Source organism: Monodelphis domestica, chromosome 7, assembly GCF_027887165.1.
Source record: "Monodelphis domestica isolate mMonDom1 chromosome 7, mMonDom1.pri, whole genome shotgun sequence".
Lineage (NCBI taxonomy): Eukaryota > Metazoa > Chordata > Mammalia > Didelphimorphia > Didelphidae > Monodelphis > Monodelphis domestica.
In genome coordinates, this window is record NC_077233.1 from 288459414 (window position 1) to 288478188 (window position 18775).

The 18775-nt window shown below is 39.8% G+C and overlaps 1 protein-coding gene across 1 annotated transcript in view; it reads left to right on the plus strand.

The window, feature by feature from the left end:
* Positions 1-18775, plus strand: part of ZNF474 (zinc finger protein 474) — a 75387-nt gene that overhangs the window by 11405 nt on the left and 45207 nt on the right. Inside the window, 6 exon segments of the mRNA XM_056803952.1 lie at positions 1992-2363; positions 4966-5337; positions 8597-8968; positions 11566-11937; positions 14775-15146; positions 17088-17435. Of these exon segments, the coding sequence (XP_056659930.1) occupies positions 1992-2363; positions 4966-5337; positions 8597-8968; positions 11566-11937; positions 14775-15146; positions 17088-17435 (2208 nt within the window).

Sequence of the window (18775 nt, forward strand, 5' to 3'; positions counted from 1 at the left end):
AAACTTTTGTCAGAGAGTTTTAGTATAAAAATTTTTTCCTAGCTTGTTTCTTTACTTCTAATTTTGGTTACATTGATTTTGTTTGTAAAAAACTTTTAAATTTGATGTAATCAAATTCATTCAGTTTACATTTTGCAGTGTTCTCTATCTCTTGCTTGGTCTTCAATTCTTCCTTTCCCACCAATCTGACAGGTATACTAGTCTATGTTCACCTAATTTATTTATGATTTCACTCTTTATATTTAAGTCATTTACCCATTTTGAAATTATCTTGGTATAGGGTTGATGTTGATCAGGTATCTCTTTTCAATAAACTGTTTAATTTTTTCCCAAATCTTCAACATTTCCTTAATCTCGCTTGTACTGATTACCTCATCCATCTCGGGCTCCTCCCCACTAATTTCCTGCAAAACCTCTGTATGCTGCTGCTGCTGTAACTCCTTCAATTCCTCCATAGTCAGAACACATGGTAAAAAGTTAAGAAATTTGCCCAAATAACTGATAAAAAAGACAAAAAAAAAAGAAGAAACCAAAAGCAATTCAATACAGATGCTCCCACGGCCAGATAAACACTGAACTAAATGAGACAGCCTCGTGTAACTTGTGAAACCGAAAATTCGGCAGGCTATGTAGTGGAGAGTGGCGGAAGCTCGTGATTCAAATATCCTATCCTGACTTAAAGCAAAAAATCCCGATCGTGACTGCTCATGTCTCAAATTGCTCGTGAATTAAGGTGAGCGTGTATCAAGGTACCACTGTACTCTACTTTTTACCCTAATCCTTTATGGTTGACTACAGATGGGGGAATCAAATTGTGAGGGCAGGGGGTGAATGTCCAAAGGGCCCTACCCTCCTTCCATGCCATGGTGAGCCTCAGCTTACCTTCTATTGCTTGCTTGCTGAAATGCTGACTAGCAGATCAGTCAATAATCAACCAAATTGGGTGATTTGATTCTTGGGGGAATCCTGAAATGTACAAGTAATTTTTCAGAATAAAATAGTAATGATTTATGATTTTTTCATCTCCATGGTTTTGTTCTTCTTTAGTAGTTTTCTGTTTCTTTGGGTCAAAGGTATTCCTTTTCTTCTAATTTTTTAGAATAAAAGCAATATGTTTTTTAATTAAGAAAATCCCCAAAGGATTACATTGAAATACCAGAAAAAAATTAAGATAATATATAGTTTTGAAGTGAACACTTATGAAAGACCTGGAGTCAGTACAACCCTGTGACCCTGAACAACTCATTTCACTGTTTGTCTGTTTCTTCATCTGTCTAATGGGGAAAATAAAAGCGCCTACATTCCAAGATTGTTGTGAGGATCAAATAAAATAATAATTGGTGGCTGGGTGGCTCAGTAGATTGAGAGTCAGACCCAGAGATGGGAAGTCCTGGGTTCAAATCTGACCTCAGACACTTCCTAGCTGTGTGATCCTGGGCAAGTCACTTGACCCCCATTGCCTAGCCCTTACCACTCTTCTGCCTTAGAACCAATACCCAGTATTGATACCAAGACAGAAGGTAAAGGTTTTAAATTTTTTTTAATAAAATAAAAGAAATAATAATTAGGTCAGTTAGGTCTGGTATAAATGAAGTGCTATATAAACATTAGTGATTGTTATTATTATTGTTAATTTTCTTTTATACCAAAAATCCCAAGTTCAAAGTGTGGCACACAAAGTCACGGTAGAAAGGTTGCTTCTATTTTTTCCTTACTTTTTTAGAATTTCATTATTCATCCATGATATTATATAATGTGAATTCATCAAGAGACAGAATCAGAGAGGAAAGATGGGTAAAAAAGAGATGTAGAGAAAATGACAGGCAGAGATGGAGAGAGGAAGGGGAGAGAGAAGGGATGAAAAAAGATAGAAAGGGAAAGAAAGGAGAGGAGAAACAGAGAAAGAGTTAGAAAATAAGTTCCTGTATATATTATATAGAGAGAGACATAACTTCATTCTTTGTACTTTTCTCCCCAAATACCTACTACAGACTGGTCCTACTGAGCAGGAAATGTTTGTTGAATTCATGTTCCTACCAAGGACAATCAACTGTTACATCTGTAACCAGAAGATTTTCGTGGAGGCCTTTCTTGCCCATGAGGTGCAGTGTCTGGAGAAATGGAAAGAAGAAAACGATCAACTCCCTGAAGAGCAACGCCAGACACCCCCTCAGAGGCCAGAGCATTTTGCAAGTGAACTAGCTCTGTCGAGGAAAAAACCAAGTCCCAATCCTGAGGATGACCTGGTTGTTTGCTTCCGTTGTCACAACACCGTAAACCGAAATGATTTTAATGAACACCAAAAAACTTGCCAATTTCAAGGCTCTGAGTCTGCCAATGCAGAATCCTCACCACCCAACGAGGTAATCCCTTGTCCAGAAAGCATACTAATGGGTGCTGGTGATACTTTTCATGACTCTGAAAGAAACTCTTTTCCTGGACAACTTCTTAAAATGTCTAACTTGTCTCTTAAGGGACCCTCGGTGAACCAGAGGCAAGGGTGTCCTGCTTCCTATAGCAGAGAAATCATGACTCCTCTTGTTTCTTCCTTCTCTGAATCTTTACTGTCAAAGGGAAGGAGAAGAAAGATGGAAACTTTGTTCTTTATTATTTTTATATATATTTTTATATATATAATTATTCTTTATCTCTGGGAGAGGCTGTTGTTGGCAAATGAGTCATTAATGCTGTGTCTGAGTTGAGAAGTTCTAGCTCCCATTTCGATAGCCAGGAGTCACTGTGGTTTATTTCAGTCATCTGGATTAGGAATTGACTTTTGGTAATACTTAGTTACTAATACTTAGTTATGCTGAGTTTAATAGCCTAAAATAGAATCTGTGTCAAAAATCACAGATGACAAAAGCAAAACACATTAAAGTACTTTTGGTAACTCGCAGACCAAAGTTTGAAGCCATTAAATTTTTTTTTTAAATACTCAACAGAGAATTAATAAAATGAAGGATATACTTTGACACAGCTGTTACTTCATGTTCAGGAGGAAAGAAAGGGGAAAGGAATAAACATCGATATCGTCCTACTATGTTCCAGGCACTTTGTGCTAAGTGCTACACAAATGTTATCTCCTTTGATCCTCACAATAACCCTTTGATGTAGGTATTGTTACCCCCCTTTAAAGAAGAAACTGAGGCCTCCTGGAGGTCAGCCCAGTGACATAGCTAGTAAGATTCTGAGGTTGGATTTGAACTTGGGTTTTCCTGATTCCAGACCTTGCACTCTATCCACTATGCCGTCTAGCCAATCTAGCAGGCTAATATTAGAGACATTCTATGTGCTAGCTAAGTGTTCTTCATTGCTACAAGAGATAGCCCGAGTCCCTCCCTTCCACTGAATCTCCTGCTCCTGCAACATGAATAGGTCTTGTTCTCCCCTGGACCAAGCCCGGTGGTTATTACATCAAATTTCCCTATCTTGGGGGCCTAAAGAACTACTCTACTTTTTACCCAACCCTTTAGGGTTGACTAGAGATGGGGGAATGAGATTGTAAGGGCTGGGGGTGAATGTCCAAAGGGCCCTGCCTGCCTTTGATGCCATAGTGAGCCTCAGGTTGCCTTCTAGTGTGTGCTTGCTGAAATGCTGATTTGCAGATCAATCCATAAACAGTCAAATTGGGTGATTTGTCTAAGTGGGGAATCCTGGATGTACAAGTACATTTTTGGAATAAAATAATAATGATCTATGATTTTTTATCTATGTTCTCCTTTTATTCCCATGTTCTACACTGAAAGCTATATATTTTTGAATTTAGAAAATCCCCCAAAGATTACATTGAAACCCCAGAAAAAGTTAAGATACTGTATAGTTTTGAAGTGAACACTTAATGAAAGAACTCATGGAACGACTGAGTGGTATAATGGATAGACCATTTGGCCTGGAGTCAGGAAGACTAAGACATGTATAAGCCCTGTGACCTGGAACATACCACTTTGCCTCCATTTCTCTCAGTTTCCTTTTCTGAATAATGGGAACAATAACAGCACCTACTTTCTAAAATTGTTGTGAGGATCAAAGGAAATAATAATTAGGACAGTGTCTGGTATATGTGATAAACTATGAAAATATTAGTTATTACTAGAATTATTATTAATTATTTGTATACCAAAAAATCCCAAATTCTAAGTGTGGCACAAAAAGGCACTGTAGAAAGCTTGTTTCTCTTTTTGTACTTAGGTTTTTAGAAGGTCTTTATTCATCCATGATATTATGTAATCTGAATTCAAGAGAGACAGTATCAGAGAGGAAAGAAGGGGAAGAGAGAGGAAGAGAGAGTCCAAGATCTACCCCCCAGTAGTGAGAGTAGGCCCTAGTAAAATCTAAGCCATAGTCTGGACAGAATCACTCATCACATGAGGCCCCCAAACCCCTCCTTTTCACTCCTCCCCGATGTGCCTGGTAAATAACTGGTTGTTCTAGACAATCCCACTGAAGCAATTTTTTTCCCCCTGGGAATCTGGACTAGATGGTTACATATTTACCTGTCATGTTTTATCTATAGAAAACTCTGCTTAGAGCCACTGAGGTAATCTACATCCATTGTCTCTACTTTGTAAATCATTACTGACCATTATCTATGCAGAAGGCATACCTAATCTAATCCCTTGGCATATGTCACTTTCCCTATAAAGTGTGTACCCCAAATCATTAAACTTTGTTACTGATCAGCCAAGTGTTCTCTGTCAGTCTGTCAGTTTGAGCCTCCTGTAATACCAGAATGATTTCTCTCATCCAGGTTCATCTACCCATCATTAATTTGTTGATCAGATCTCAACACTGAGACAGAAAATGATGGAGAGATGGAGAGAGGAAGGAGTAGAGAGAAGGGAATAAAGAAAGAGATATAAAGGGAAAGAAAAGAGAGGAGAAACAGAGAAAGAATTAGAATAGAAGTTCCTTGTGTATAGATATTATTTCATTCTTTGTACTTTTCTCCCCAAATACTTACTACAGACTGGTCCTACCGAGCAGGAAATGTTTGTTGAATTCATGTTCCTACCAAGGATGATCACCTGTTACATCTGTAACCAGAAGATTGTCGTGGAGGCCTTTCTTGCCCATGAGGTGCAGTGTCTGGAGAAATGGAATGAAGAAAACGATCAACTCCCTGAAGAGCAACGCCAGACACCTCCTCAGAGGCCAGAGCATTTTACAAGTGAACTAGCTCTATGGAGGAAAAAACCAAGTCCCAATCCTGAGGATGACCTGGTTGTTTGCTTCCGTTGTCACAACACCATAAACCGATATGATTTTAATGAACACCAAAAAGCTTGCCAATTTCAAAGCTCTGAGTCTGCCAATGCAGAATCCTCGCCACCCAACGAGGTAATCCCTTGCCCAGAAAGCATACTAATGGGTGCTGGTGATACTTTTCATGACTCTGAAAGAAACTCTTCTCCCGGACAACTTCTTAAAATGTCTAACTTGTCTCTTAAGGGACCCTCGGTGAACCAGAGGCAAGAGTGTCCTGCTTCCTATAGCAGAGAAATCATGACTCCTCTTGTTTCTTCCTTCTCTGAATCTTTACTGTCAAAGGGAAGGAGAAGAAAGATGGAAACTCTGTTCCCCGGTATTATTCTTTATCTGTGGGAGAAGCTGTTTATTACAAATGAGTCATTAATACTGTGTCTGTGTTAAAAAAGATATTTTTCATGTTTCAATTTCAATTTTATTTCAATAGCCAAGATTTACTGTGGTTTGTTTCCATTATAAGCAGTAGGAATTGGTTTTTGACCCCATTTAGTTAGTCATACTTAGTTATATTGAATTTAATAGCCTAAAATAGAATCTATGTGAAAAATCACAGATGCCCAAAGCAATACACATTACAGTCCTTTTGGTAACTGGCACACCTCTTTTTTGAAGCCATTTAAAAATATTTCTTTTTTCAATAGTCAACAGAGAATTAATAAAATGAAGGATATACTTTGACACAACTGTTACTTCATGTCCAGGATGAAAGGAAGGGGGAAGGGAATACAGATCTATATAGTCCTGCTGTGTTCTAGGTAGTATGTGCTAAGTACAGTACATATATTATCTCAACTAATCCTAACAGTAACCCTTTGGTGTAGTTATTGTTATCTCCCTTTAAAGAAAGAATTGAGTCCTCCTGAAGTTCAGCCCAGTGGCATAGCTTGTCGTTTTGAGCTTGGATTTGAATTTGGGTTTTCCTGATGCCAGACCTTGCACTCGATCCATTATGCCATCTAGCCAATCTGGCAGGCTAATACTCTCTGTGTTAGCTAAGTGCTCTTCATTGTAACAAGATATAGGCCACGTCCCTCTCTTCAGTGAGTTTCGTGCTCCTGGGAAGGGAATGGACCTTGTTCTCCCCTGGCCCATGCCTGGTGTTTATTAAATCAAGTTTCCCTATCTTTGTGGGAAAAAGAACTACACTACTTTTTACCCAACCCTTTAGGATTGACTAGAATGGGGGAATCAGATTGTGAGGGGGGAGAGGGGGGTGAATGCCTGAAGGGCCCTGCCCTCATCTGATGTCATAATGAGCTTCAGCTTACCTTCTTAGGGCTTGCTTGCTTGCTGAAATGCTGATTAGGAGATCACTCAATTGAATTGGGTGATTTGACTGAGTGGGGAACCCTGAAATGTGAAAGTAATTTTTCAAGATCAAATAGTAATGATTTAAGATTTTTTTTCTGTATAGTTTTTTCTGATCTCCTTTTCTCCCAGTTTTTACACTGAAAGCCATATATTTTTGAATTTAGAAAATCCCCAAAAGATTACATTGAAACACCAGAAACAGTTAAAATACTGTATAGTTTTGAGGTGAATACTTAATGAAAGAACTGAAGGGACAACTAAGTGGTACAATGGATAGAACATCTAACCTGGAGTCAGGAAAACCTCAGACATTGTCAGGGGCAAAATTTAGGGTTGAGATTGAATATATTATTTAGTTGGTTGCCAGGAATATAAATTCTAAGTCCCAATGAAATATTCAAGTCAGAATGGAATTTTATGGTGCTTTATTTACAATAGAAAGAAGAAATTAAGAATGAAGGAGAGAGAGAGAAAAGGGAAGAAGATCTTCTCCAGCCTGGTCTGAGCCAGGGGAGTGCAGAAACACTTCCTGTGTCTCACATGTACCAATGGTGGCTTAAACTTAGCTTTGGACAGCCCAGGGGGTCAGTCAGTTGTTTCTGATTTATAATTTGCTAGCATACTCAGGTCATAGACCTTCCCCCCCACACACACACACAATCCTTAAATGGGGGTGTATACACTCCTGGTTGGTAAAATTCTAAAGATTAAGCAGGGTGGAGTACAATTCACAACATGTGCAAGCCATGTGACCTGGAACAAGACATTTCACCTCTGTTTATCAAAGTTTCCTCTTCTGTATAATGGTGACAATAAGAGTGTCTATTTTCTAAGATTGCTTTGAGAATATAATGAAATAATTAGTACAGTGTCTGGTATATATGAAATGCTGTATAAATATTTGCCATTACTAGAATTATTATAAATTTTCTGATATACCAAAAAATCCCAAATTCTTTTTTTTTCTTTAACCCTTACCTTCTGTCTTGGAGTCAATACTGTGTATTGGCTCCAAGGCAGAAGAGTGGTAAGGGCTAGGCAATGGGGGTCAAGTGACTTGCCCAGGGTCACACAGCTAGGAAGTGGCTGAGGCCAGATTTGAACCTAGGACCTCCCATCTCTAGGCCAGGCTCTCAATCCACTGAGATACCCAGCTGCCCCCAAAAATCCCAAATTCTAAGTGTGGCACAAAAAGGCACTGTAGAAATTTTGTTTCTCTTTTTGTACTTAGGTTTTTAGAAAGTCTTTATTCATCCATGATATTATGTAATCTGAATTCATCAAGAGAGACAGTATCAGAGAGGAAAGAAGGGGAAGAGAGAGGAAGAGAGAGACCAAGATCTATCCCCCTAGTAGTGAGAGTAGGCCCTAGTAAAATCTAAGCCATAGTCTGGACAGAATCACTCATCACATGAGGCCCCCAAACCCCTCCTTTTTACCCCTCCCTGATATGCTCAGTAAATAACTGGTTGTTCTAGACAATCCCACTGAAGCAATCCCCCCCCCCCCCGAGAATCTGAACTAAATGGTTACATATTTACTGGTGACTTATTTTACTATAGAAAACTCTGCTTAGAGTCACTGAAGTAATCTACATCCATTGTCTCTATCTTGTAAATTATTACGAACCATTGTCTATGCAGAAGGCTTACCTAATCCCTAGGCATATGTCACCTTCCCTATAAAGTATGTACCCCAAATCATTAAACTTTGTCACAGATCAGCAAGAAGTCTTTGTGTGTCTGTCTTTCAGTCTGTCAGTTTGAGCCTCCTGTAATACCAGAATGATTTCTCTCATCCAGGTTCATCTACCCATCATTAATTTGTTGATCAGATCTCAACACTGAGACAGAAAATGATGGAGAGATGGAGAGAGGAAGGAGTAGAGAGAAGGGAATAAAGAAAGAGATATGAAGGGAAAGAAAAGAGAGGAGAAACAGAGAAAGAATTAGAATAGAAGTTCCTTGTGTATAGATATTATTTCATTCTTTGTACTTTTCTCCCCAAATACCTACTACAGACTGGTCCTACTGAGCAGGAAATGTTTGTTGAATTCATGTTTCTACCAAGGACGATCAACTGTTACATCTGTAACCAGAAGATTTTCGTGGAGGCCTTTCTTGACCATGAGGTGCAGTGTCTGGAGAAATGGAAAGAAGAAAACGATCAACTCCCTGAAGAGCAACGCCAGACACCTCCTCAGAGGCCAGAGCATTTTGCAAGTGAACTAGCTCTGTCGAGGAAAAAACCAAGTCCCAATCCTGAGGATGACCTGGTTGTTTGCTCCCGTTGTCACAACACCGTAAACCGATATGATTTTTATGAACACCAAAAAACTTGCCAATTTCAAGGCTCTGAGTCTGCCAATGCAGAATCCTCACCACCCACCGAGGTAATCCCTTGCCCAGAAAGCATACTAATGGGTGCTGGTGATACTTTTCATGACTCTGAAAGAAACTCTTTTCCTGGACAACTTCTTAAAATGTCTAACTTGTCTCTTAAGGGAGCCTCGGTGAACCAGAGGGGAGGGTGTCCTGCTTCCTGTAGCAGAGAAATCATGACTCCTCTTGTTTCTTCCTTCTCTGAATCTTTACTGTCAAAGGGAAGGAGAAGAAAGATGGAAACTCTGTTCCCCGGTATTATTCTTTATCTCTGGGAGAGGCTGTTTTTGGCAAATGAGTCATTAATGCTGTGTCTGAGTTGAGAAGTTCTAGCTCCCATTTCGATAGCCAAAATTCATTGTGGTTTATTTCAGTCATCTGGATTAGGAATTGACTTTTGGTAAAACTTAGTAACATTTAATTATGTTCAGTTCATTTGTCTAAAATAAAATCTGTGTCAAAAATCACAGATGACTAAAGCAATACACATTAGAGTTCATTTGGGAACTCACAGACCACTGTTTGAAGCCATTAAATTTTTTTTTAAATAGTCAACAGAGAGTTAATAAAATGAAGTACTTACTTTGACACAGCTGTTACTTCATGTTCAGGAAGAAAGAAAGGGGAAAAGAATAAACATCTATATAGTCCTACTATGTTCCAGGCACTTTGTGCTAAGTACTGAACAAATATTATCTCATCTAATCCTCATGATCATCCTTTGATGTGGGTATTGTTATCCCCATTTAAAGAAGAAACTGAGGCCTCCTGGAGGTCAGCCCAGTGACATAGCTAGTAAGATTCTGAGGTTGGATTTGAACTTGGGTTTTCCTGATTCCAGACCTTGCACTCTATCCACTATTCCATCTAGCCAATCTAGCAGGCTAATATTAAAGACATTCTGTGTGCTAGCTAAGTGTTCTTCATTGCTACAAGAGATAACCCGAGTCCCTCCCTTCCACTGAATCTCCTGCTCCTGCAATATGAATGGGTCTTGTTCTCCCCTGGACCAGCCCAGTGGTTATTACATCAAGTTTTCCTTTCTTTGTGGAGTAATTCTTTAGCGACTCTACTTTTTACCCAGCCATTTAAGGTTGACTAGAGATGGGGGAATGAGATTGTAAGGGCTGGGGGTGAATGTCTAAAGAGTCCTGCCCTCCTTTGATGCCATAGTTAGCCTCAACTTACCTTCTATGACTTGCTTGCTCAAATGCTGATTAGGAGATCAGTCCATAATCAAATAAATTGTGTGATATGACTGAATGGGGAATCCTGAAATGTACAAGTAATTTTTTAACACAAAACAGCAATGATTTTTTACTTTTTCATCTCCTTGGTTTCTGTTCTTCTTTTCTTCCAGTTCTTTTCAGAGAAACCCTGATATTTTAAAATTCAGAAAATCCCCAAAGGATTACATTGAAACACCAGAAAAAGTTAAGATATTGTATTAATTTTAAGTGAACACTTAATGAAAGAAGTCAAGAGCCAACTAAGTCATACAAAGGATAGAACACTTGACCTGAAGTCAGAAAGACCTCAGACATGTACAAAAATGTGACCTGGAACAAGTCACTTCACCTCTGTTTACCAAAGTTTCCTCTTCTGTAAAATGTGGATAATAATAGAGCCTAATTTCCATGTATATTGTGAGAATATAATGAAATAATTACTAGGACAGTGCCTGGTATATATGAAATGCTATATAAATATTTGCTATTGCTATAATTATTATGAATTTTCTTGTATACCAAAAAGTCCCAAATTCTAAGTGTGGCACAAAAAGGCACTGTAGAAAGCTTGTTTCTCTTTTTGTACTTAGGTTTTTAGAATGTCTTTATTCATCCATGATATCATGTAAACTGAATTCATTAAGAGAAACAATATCAGAGAGGAAAGAGGGGAAAGAGAGAGGAAGAGAGAGACCCCCCAGTAGTGAAAGTAGACCCTAGTAAAATCAAAGCCATGGTCTGGACAGAATCACTCATCACATGAGGCCCCCAAACTCCTCCTTTTCATCCCTCCCTGATATGCTCAGTAAATAACTGGTTGTTCTAGACAATCCCACTGAAGCAATTCCCCCCTCCACACCCCCCCCCCGAGAATCTGAACTAAATGGTTACATATTTACTGGTGACTTATTTTCCTATAGAAAACTCTGCTTAGAGTCACGGAAGTACTCTACATCCATTGTCTCTATCTTGTAAATTATTATGAACCATTGTCTATGCAGAAGGCTTACCTAATCCCTTGGTGTATGTCACCTTCCCTATAAAGTATGTACCCCAAATCACTAAACTTTGTCACTGATCAGCAAGAAGTCTCTGTGTGTCTGTCTTTCAGTCTGTCACTTCGATCCTCCTGTAATCCCAGAATGATTTCTCTCATCCAGGTTCATCTACCCACCAGTAATTTGTTGATCAGATCTTGACACCGAGAGACAGACAAAGACAGTCATAAATAGAGAAAAAAAGGGGAGAGAAAAGGAAGTAAAGAAAGAGATGGGGGGGGGGAGGAGAGGAGAAAGACAGAGAAAGAGTTAGAATAGAAGTTCCTTGTGTATAGATATTATTTCATTCTTTGTACTTTTCTCCCTAAATACCTACTACAGACTGGTCCTACCGAGCAGGAAATGTTTGTTGAATTCATGTTCCTACCAAGGACAATCAACTGTTACATCTGTGACCAGAAGATTGTCGTGGAGGCCTTTCTTGCCCATGAGGTGCAGTGTCTGGAGAAATGGAATGAAGAAAACGATCAACTCCCTGAAGAGCAACGCCAGACACCCCCTCAGAGGCCAGAGCATTTTGCAAGTGAACTAGCTCTGTCGAGGAAAAAACCAAGTCCCAATCCTGAGGATGACCTGGTTGTTTGCTCCCGTTGTCATAACACCGTAAACCGATATGATTTTTATGAACACCAAAAAACTTGCCAATTTCAAGGCTCTGAGTCTGCCAATGCAGAATCCTCACCACCCAACGAGGTAATCCCTTGCCCAGAAAGCATACTAATGGGTGTTGGTGATACTTTTCATGACTCTGAAAGAAACTCTTCTCCTAGACAACTTCTATTTTTTTTTAAAAACCCTTACCTTCCGCCTTGGAGTCAATACCGCCTTGGAGTCAATACCGCCTTGGAGCCAATACTGTGTATTGGCTCCAAGGCAGAAGAGTGGTACGGGCTAGGCAATGGGGGTCAAGTGACTTGCCCAGGGTCACACAGCTGGGAAGTGTCTGAGGCCGGATTTGAACCTAGAACCTCCCGTCTCTAGGGCTAGCTCTCAATCCACTGAGCTACCCAGCTGCCCCCTAGACAACTTCTTAAAATGTCTTACTTGTCTCTTAAGGGACCCTTGGTGAACCAGAGGCAAGGGTGTCCTGCTTCCTATAGCAGAGAAATCATGATTTTCCTCTTGTTTCTTCATTCTCTGAATCTTTACTGTCAAAGAGAAGAAGAAAGATGGAAACTCTGTTCCCTGGTATTATTCTTTATCTGTTTTTGGGAGAGGCTGTTGTTGGCAAATGAGTCATTAATGCTGTGTCTGAGTTGAGAAGTTCTAGCTCCCATTTTGATAGCCAGGAGTCACTGTGGTTTATTTCAGTCATCTGGATTAGGAATTGACTTTTGGTAAAACTTAGTAACATTTAATTATGTTCAGTTCATTTGTCTAAAATAAAATCTGTGTCAAAAATCACAGATGACCAAAGCAATACACTTTAGAGTTCATTTGGGAACTCACAGACCACTGTTTGAAGCCATTAAATTTTTTTTAAATAGTCAACAGAGAGTTAATAAAATGAAGTACTTACTTTGACACAGCTGTTACTTCATGTTCAGGAAGAAAGAAAGGGGAAAAGAATAAACATCTATATAGTCCTACTATGTTCCAGGCACTTTGTGCTAAGTACTGAACAAATATTATCTCATCTAATCCTCATGATCATCCTTTGATGTGGGTATTGTTATCCCTATTTAAAGAAGAAACTGAGGCCTCCTGGAGGTCAGCCCAGTGACATAGCTAGTAAGATTCTGAGGTTGGATTTGAACTTGGGTTTTCCTGATTCCAGACCTTGCACTCTATCCACTATGCCATCTAGCCAATCTAGCAGGCTAATATTAGATACATTCTGTGTGATAGCTAAGTGTTCTTCATTGCTACAAGAGATAGCCCGAGTCCCTCCCTTCCACTGAATCTCCTGCTCCTGCAACATGAATAGGTCTTGTTCTCCCCTGGACCAGCCCAGTGGTTATTACATCAAATTTCCCTATCTTGGGGGCCTAAAGAACTACTCTACTTTTTACCCAACCCTTTAGGGCTGACTAGAGATGGGGGAATCACATTGTGAGGGCTGGGGGTGAATGTCTGAAGAGTCCGGCCCTCCTTTGATGCCATAGTGAGCCTCAGCTTACCTTCTAGGGCTTGCTTGCTGAAATGGTGATTAGGAGAAATGCTGATTAGCTGATCAATCCATAATCAATCCATTTGGGTGATTTCACTGAGTGGGGAATCCTGAAATGTACAAGTAATTTTTCAGAATAAAATAGTAATGATTCATGATTTTTTCATCTCTGTGGTTGTATTCTCCTTTTCTTCCATTTTTTACACTGAAACCATATATTTTGAATTTATAAAACCCCCAAAGGATTATATTGATATACCAGAAACAGTTAAGATACTGTATCAGAAGCACTTAAGATACTGTGTAGTATTGATGTCAACCCTTAATAGAAGAACACAAGGGAGAAGTAAGTGATACAATGGATAAAATATTTGGCCTGGAGTTAGGAAGACCTCAGACATATACAAACCATGTGACGCAGAACAAGTCACTTGAAGTCTATCTCAGTTTCCTCATCTGTTTATTGTGGATAGTAACAGAGCCTACTTTCTAAGATTGTTGTGAGGATATAATGAAATAATAATTAGGACAGTGTATGGTACATATGAAGTATTATATAAGCATTAGCCATTGCTATTATAATTATTAATTTTCTTGTAAACTAAAAATCCCAAGTTCTACGTCTGGCACACAAAGGCACTGTAGAAAGTTTGTTTCTCTTCTTTCTTTAGCTTTTTAGAATGTCTTTATTCATCCATGATATTACGTAATCTGAATTCATCAAGAGGGACAGAATCAGAAAGGAAAGAGAGAGGAAGAGAGAAACCAAGATTTACCTCCCCAGTAGTGAGAGTAGGCCCTAGTAATATCAAAGGCATTGTCTGAACAGAATCACTCCTCACAAGAGACCTGAAAACCCCTTCTTTTCATTCCTTCCTGATGTACTTGGTAGACAACTGCCTGTTCTAGATAAACCCACAGAAGCAAACATTTCTCTGGGAATCTGGACTAGATAGTTACATATTTACCTGTGATATATTCTATAGAAAACTCTGCTTAGAGCCACTACATCCATTGTCTCTATCTTGTAAATCATTACTAACCATTGTCCCTGCAAAAGTCTTACCTAATCCCTTAGCCTCGATCATTTTCCCTATAAAGTATGTACACACAGTCATTAAACTTTGTCGCTGATCAGCCAACTGTTCTTGGTCAGTCTGCCAGTATGAGCCTCCTGTAATCCCAGAATCCTCTTTCTCATCCACATTCATCTACCCACCAGTAATTTGTCAAACAGATCTCAATACCAAAAGACAGACAAAAACAGGCGGAGATGGAGAGAGGAAGGGGAGAGAGAAGGGAAAAAGAAAGATAAAAAGGGAAAGAAAGGAGAGGAGAAAGACAGAGAAAGAGTTAGAAGTTACTTGTGTATAGAGATAATTTAATTCTTTGTACTTATCTCCCCAAATACCTACTACAGGCTGGTGCTACTGAGAAGGAAACGTTTGTTGAATTCATATTCCTACCAAGGACGATCAACTGTTACATCTGTGACCAGAAGATTGTCGTGGAGGCCTTTCTTGCCCATGAGGTGCAGTGTCTGGAGAAATGGAAAGCAGAAAACGATCAACTCCCTGAAGAGCAACGCCAGACGCCCCCTCAGAGGCCAGAGCATTTTGCAAGTGAACTAGCTCTGTCGAGGAAAAAACCAAGTCCCAATCCTGAGGATGACCTGGTTGTTTGCTTCCGTTGTCACAACACCGTAAACCGATATGATTTTCATGAACACCAAAAAACTTGCCAATTTCAAGGCTCTGAGTCTGTCAATGCAGAATCCTCACCACCCAACGAGGTAATCCCTTGTCCAGAAAGCATACTAATAGGGCCTGGTGGGAAAAAAGTGATTTTCCCCTCGTTTCTTCCTTCTCTGAATCTTTACTGTCAAAGGGAAGAAGATGGAAACTCTATTCTCTGGTATTATTCATTATCTGTGGGAGAACCTTTTTTTTTTTTTTGCAAATGAGTCATTAATGCTGTGTCTGTGTTGAGAAGTTCTAGCTCCCATTTTGATAGCCAGCATTCACTGTGGTTTAGTTCAGTCCTTTGCATTAGGAATTGGCTTTTGGCAATATTTAGTAATATTTAGTTAATTATGTTGAGTTCATTTGCCCAAAATAAAATCTGTGTCAAAAATCACAGATGACCAAAGCAATACACATTAGAGTTCATTTGGGAACTCACAGAGCACCGTTTGAAACCATTAAAAAAAATTTTAAGTCAACAGAGAGTTAATAAAATGAAGTACTTACTTTGACACAGCTGTTACTTCACGTTCAGGAGGAAAGAAAGGGGAAAGGAGTAAACATCTATATAGTCCTACTATGCGTGCCAAATATAGTACATGTATTATCTCATCTAATCGTCACAATAATCCTTTGATGTAGGTATTGTTATCCCCATTTAAACAAGAAACTGAGGCCACCAAAAGGTCAGCCCAGTGACATAGCTAGTAAGATTCTGAGGTTGGATTTGAACTTGAGTTTTCCTGATTCCAGACCTCGCACTCTATCCACTATGCAATCCAACCAATCTAGCAGGCTAATATTAAAGACATTCTGTGTGCTAGCTAAGTGCTCTTCATTGCTACAAGAGATAGCCCATGTCCCTCCCTTCACTGAGTTTAGTGCTCCTAGAACAGGAATGAGCCTTGTTCTTCCCTGGACAATGCCTGATGGTTATTACATCAAGTTTCCCTATTTTTGTGGGCTAAAAAATTACTCTACTTTTTACCCATCCCTTTAGGGTTCACTGGAGGTGAGGGAATCAGATTGTGAGGGCTGGGGGCGAATGTCTAAAGGGCCCTGCCCTGCTTCAATGCCATAGTGAGCTTCATCTTACTTTTTAGGAAGTGCTTGCTGAAATGCTGATTAGCAGATCACTCAATAATCAATTGAATTGGGTGATTTGACTGAGTGGGGAACCCTGAAATGTATTTTTTTCAGGATCGAATAATAATGATTTATGATCTTTTCATCTCCGTGGTTTCTGATCTCCTTTCCTTCCATTTTTTTATGCTGGAAGCCATTCATTTTTGAATTTAGAAAATTCCCGAAGGATTACATTGACACAACAGAAACAGTTAAGATACTGTATAGTTTGAGGTGAACACTTAATGAAAGAACTCAAGGGACAACGAAGTGGTACAATGGAGAGAACATTTGACCTGGAGTCAGGAAAACCTCTGACATGTACAAGCTGTGTGACCTGGAACACATCACTGCACCTCTGTTTGTCTCAGTTTCTTGTTCTGTATAATAGGGACAATAATACCGCCTACTTTCCAAGACTCTCGTGGGGACCAAAGGAAATAATAGTTAGGACAGTGTCTGGTACATATGAAGTGCTACATAAGTATTAGCTATTGCTATTATAATGATTAGATTGCGTATTTGCTGAAAATCCCAAGTTCTCAATGTTGCACCCAAAGGCACTGCAGAAAGCTTGTTACTCTTCTTTCCTTAGCCTTTTAGATTTTCATTCATTCAATAGATTATGTAATATGAATTCATCAAGAGAAACAGAATCAGAGAGGAAAGTGGGGGAAGAGAGAAACAGAGAGACCAAGAGACAGACTCAGACAGGCAGAGATGGAGAGCAGAAGGGATGAGAGAAGGGAGTCGAGAAAAATATAGAAAGCAAAAGAAAAGAGAGGAGAAACACAGAGAAAGAGTGAGAAGATGAGTTCCTTGTGTATAGACATAATTTCATTCTTTGTATGTATCGCCCACTACAGAATGGTCCAAGGAAGAAGGAAAACATTGTTGAATTCATGTCCCTCCCAAAGATGATCAGCTGTTACATCTGCGGCCAGAAGATTGTCACTCAGGTCTTTCCTGCCCATGAGGCCGAGTGCCTGGAGAAATGGAAAGTAGAAAATGACCAACTTCCCGAAGAGCAACGCCAGACGCCCCCTCAGAGGCCCGAGCATTTTGCAAGTGAACTAGGTCTGTCTGAGGAAAAACCAAGCCCCAATCCTGAGGAGGAGCTAGTTGTTTGCTCCCGGTGCCACCAGTCCATTCACCCAGATAATTTTCATGAACACCAAAAAACTTGCCAAGTTCAAGCCTCCGAGACTGTCAAGGTACGATTCTCATCACCTACAAGGTAACCCCTTGCTCATAAAGCACCCTATTAGGGCCCAGTCTTACTTTTCATGACTCTGAAAGAAACTCTTCTCCTGGACAACTTCTTAAAATGTCCAACTTGTCTCTTAAGGACCCTCGGGGAGCCTGAGGGGAGCCGCCATGCTTCCTGTAGCAGAGGAACCATGACTTTCCTCTTGTTTCTTCCTTCTCTGAATCTTTACTGTCAAAGGGAAGGAGAAGAAAGATGGAAACTCTGTTCCCTGGCATTATTCTGTATCTGTGGGAGAGGCTGTTGTTGGCAAATGAGTCATTAATGCTGTGTCTGAGTTGAGAAGTTCTAGCTCCCATTTCGATAGCCAAAATTCATTGTGGTTTAGTTCAGTCATCTGGATTAGGAATTGACTTTTGGCAATACGATACTCAGCTAGTTATGTTGAGTTCATTTGCCTCAAAGTGAATCTGTATCAAAAATTACAAATGAGGGGGCAGCTGGGTGGCTCAGTGGATGGAGAGCCAGGCCCAGAGACGGGAGGTCCTGGGTTCAAATCTGGCCTCAGACACTTCCCAGCTCTGTGACCCTGGGCAAGTCACTTAGTCCCCATTGCGTAGCCCTTACCACTCTTCTGCCTTGGAACCAATACACAGTAGTGATTCTAAGATGGAAGGTGACGGTTCAAAAAAAAGTTACAGATGACCAGAGCAACACACACTGGAGTCCTTTTGGTAATCGACAAGTTTGAAGCCGTTTTTAAAACAAAAAAAAAAATTTAAATAGTCAACAGACAGTTAATAAAATGAAGGATACACTCCATGTTTAGGAGGAAAGGAAGGGGGAAGGGAATAAACATTTATATAGTCATGTTCTATGTGTACCATGTGGACTAAGTACTGCACAAATATTATCTTGCTTGATCCTCACAATAACCCTCTGGTGTAGATATTGTTATTCCCCCTTTCAAGAAGAAACTGAGGCCTCCTGGAGGTCAGCCCAGTGACATAGCTAGTAAGATTCTGAGGTTGGATTTGAACTTGGGTTTTCCTGATTCCAGACCTTGCACTCTATCCACTATGCAGTCTAGCCAATCTGGCAGGCTAATATTAAAGACATTCTGTGTGCTAGCTAAGTGCTCTTCGTTGCTATAAGAGATAGCCCACGTCCCTCCCTTTATTGGGTCTTGTGCTCCTGGAACAGGTATGGGCCTTGTTCTCCCCTGGACAATTCCTGATGGTTATTACATCAAGTTTCCTGTCTTTGTGGGCTAAAGAACTATTCTATTTTTACCCAACCATTTAGGGTTGACTAGAGATGTGGGAATGAGTTTGTGAGGGCTGGGGT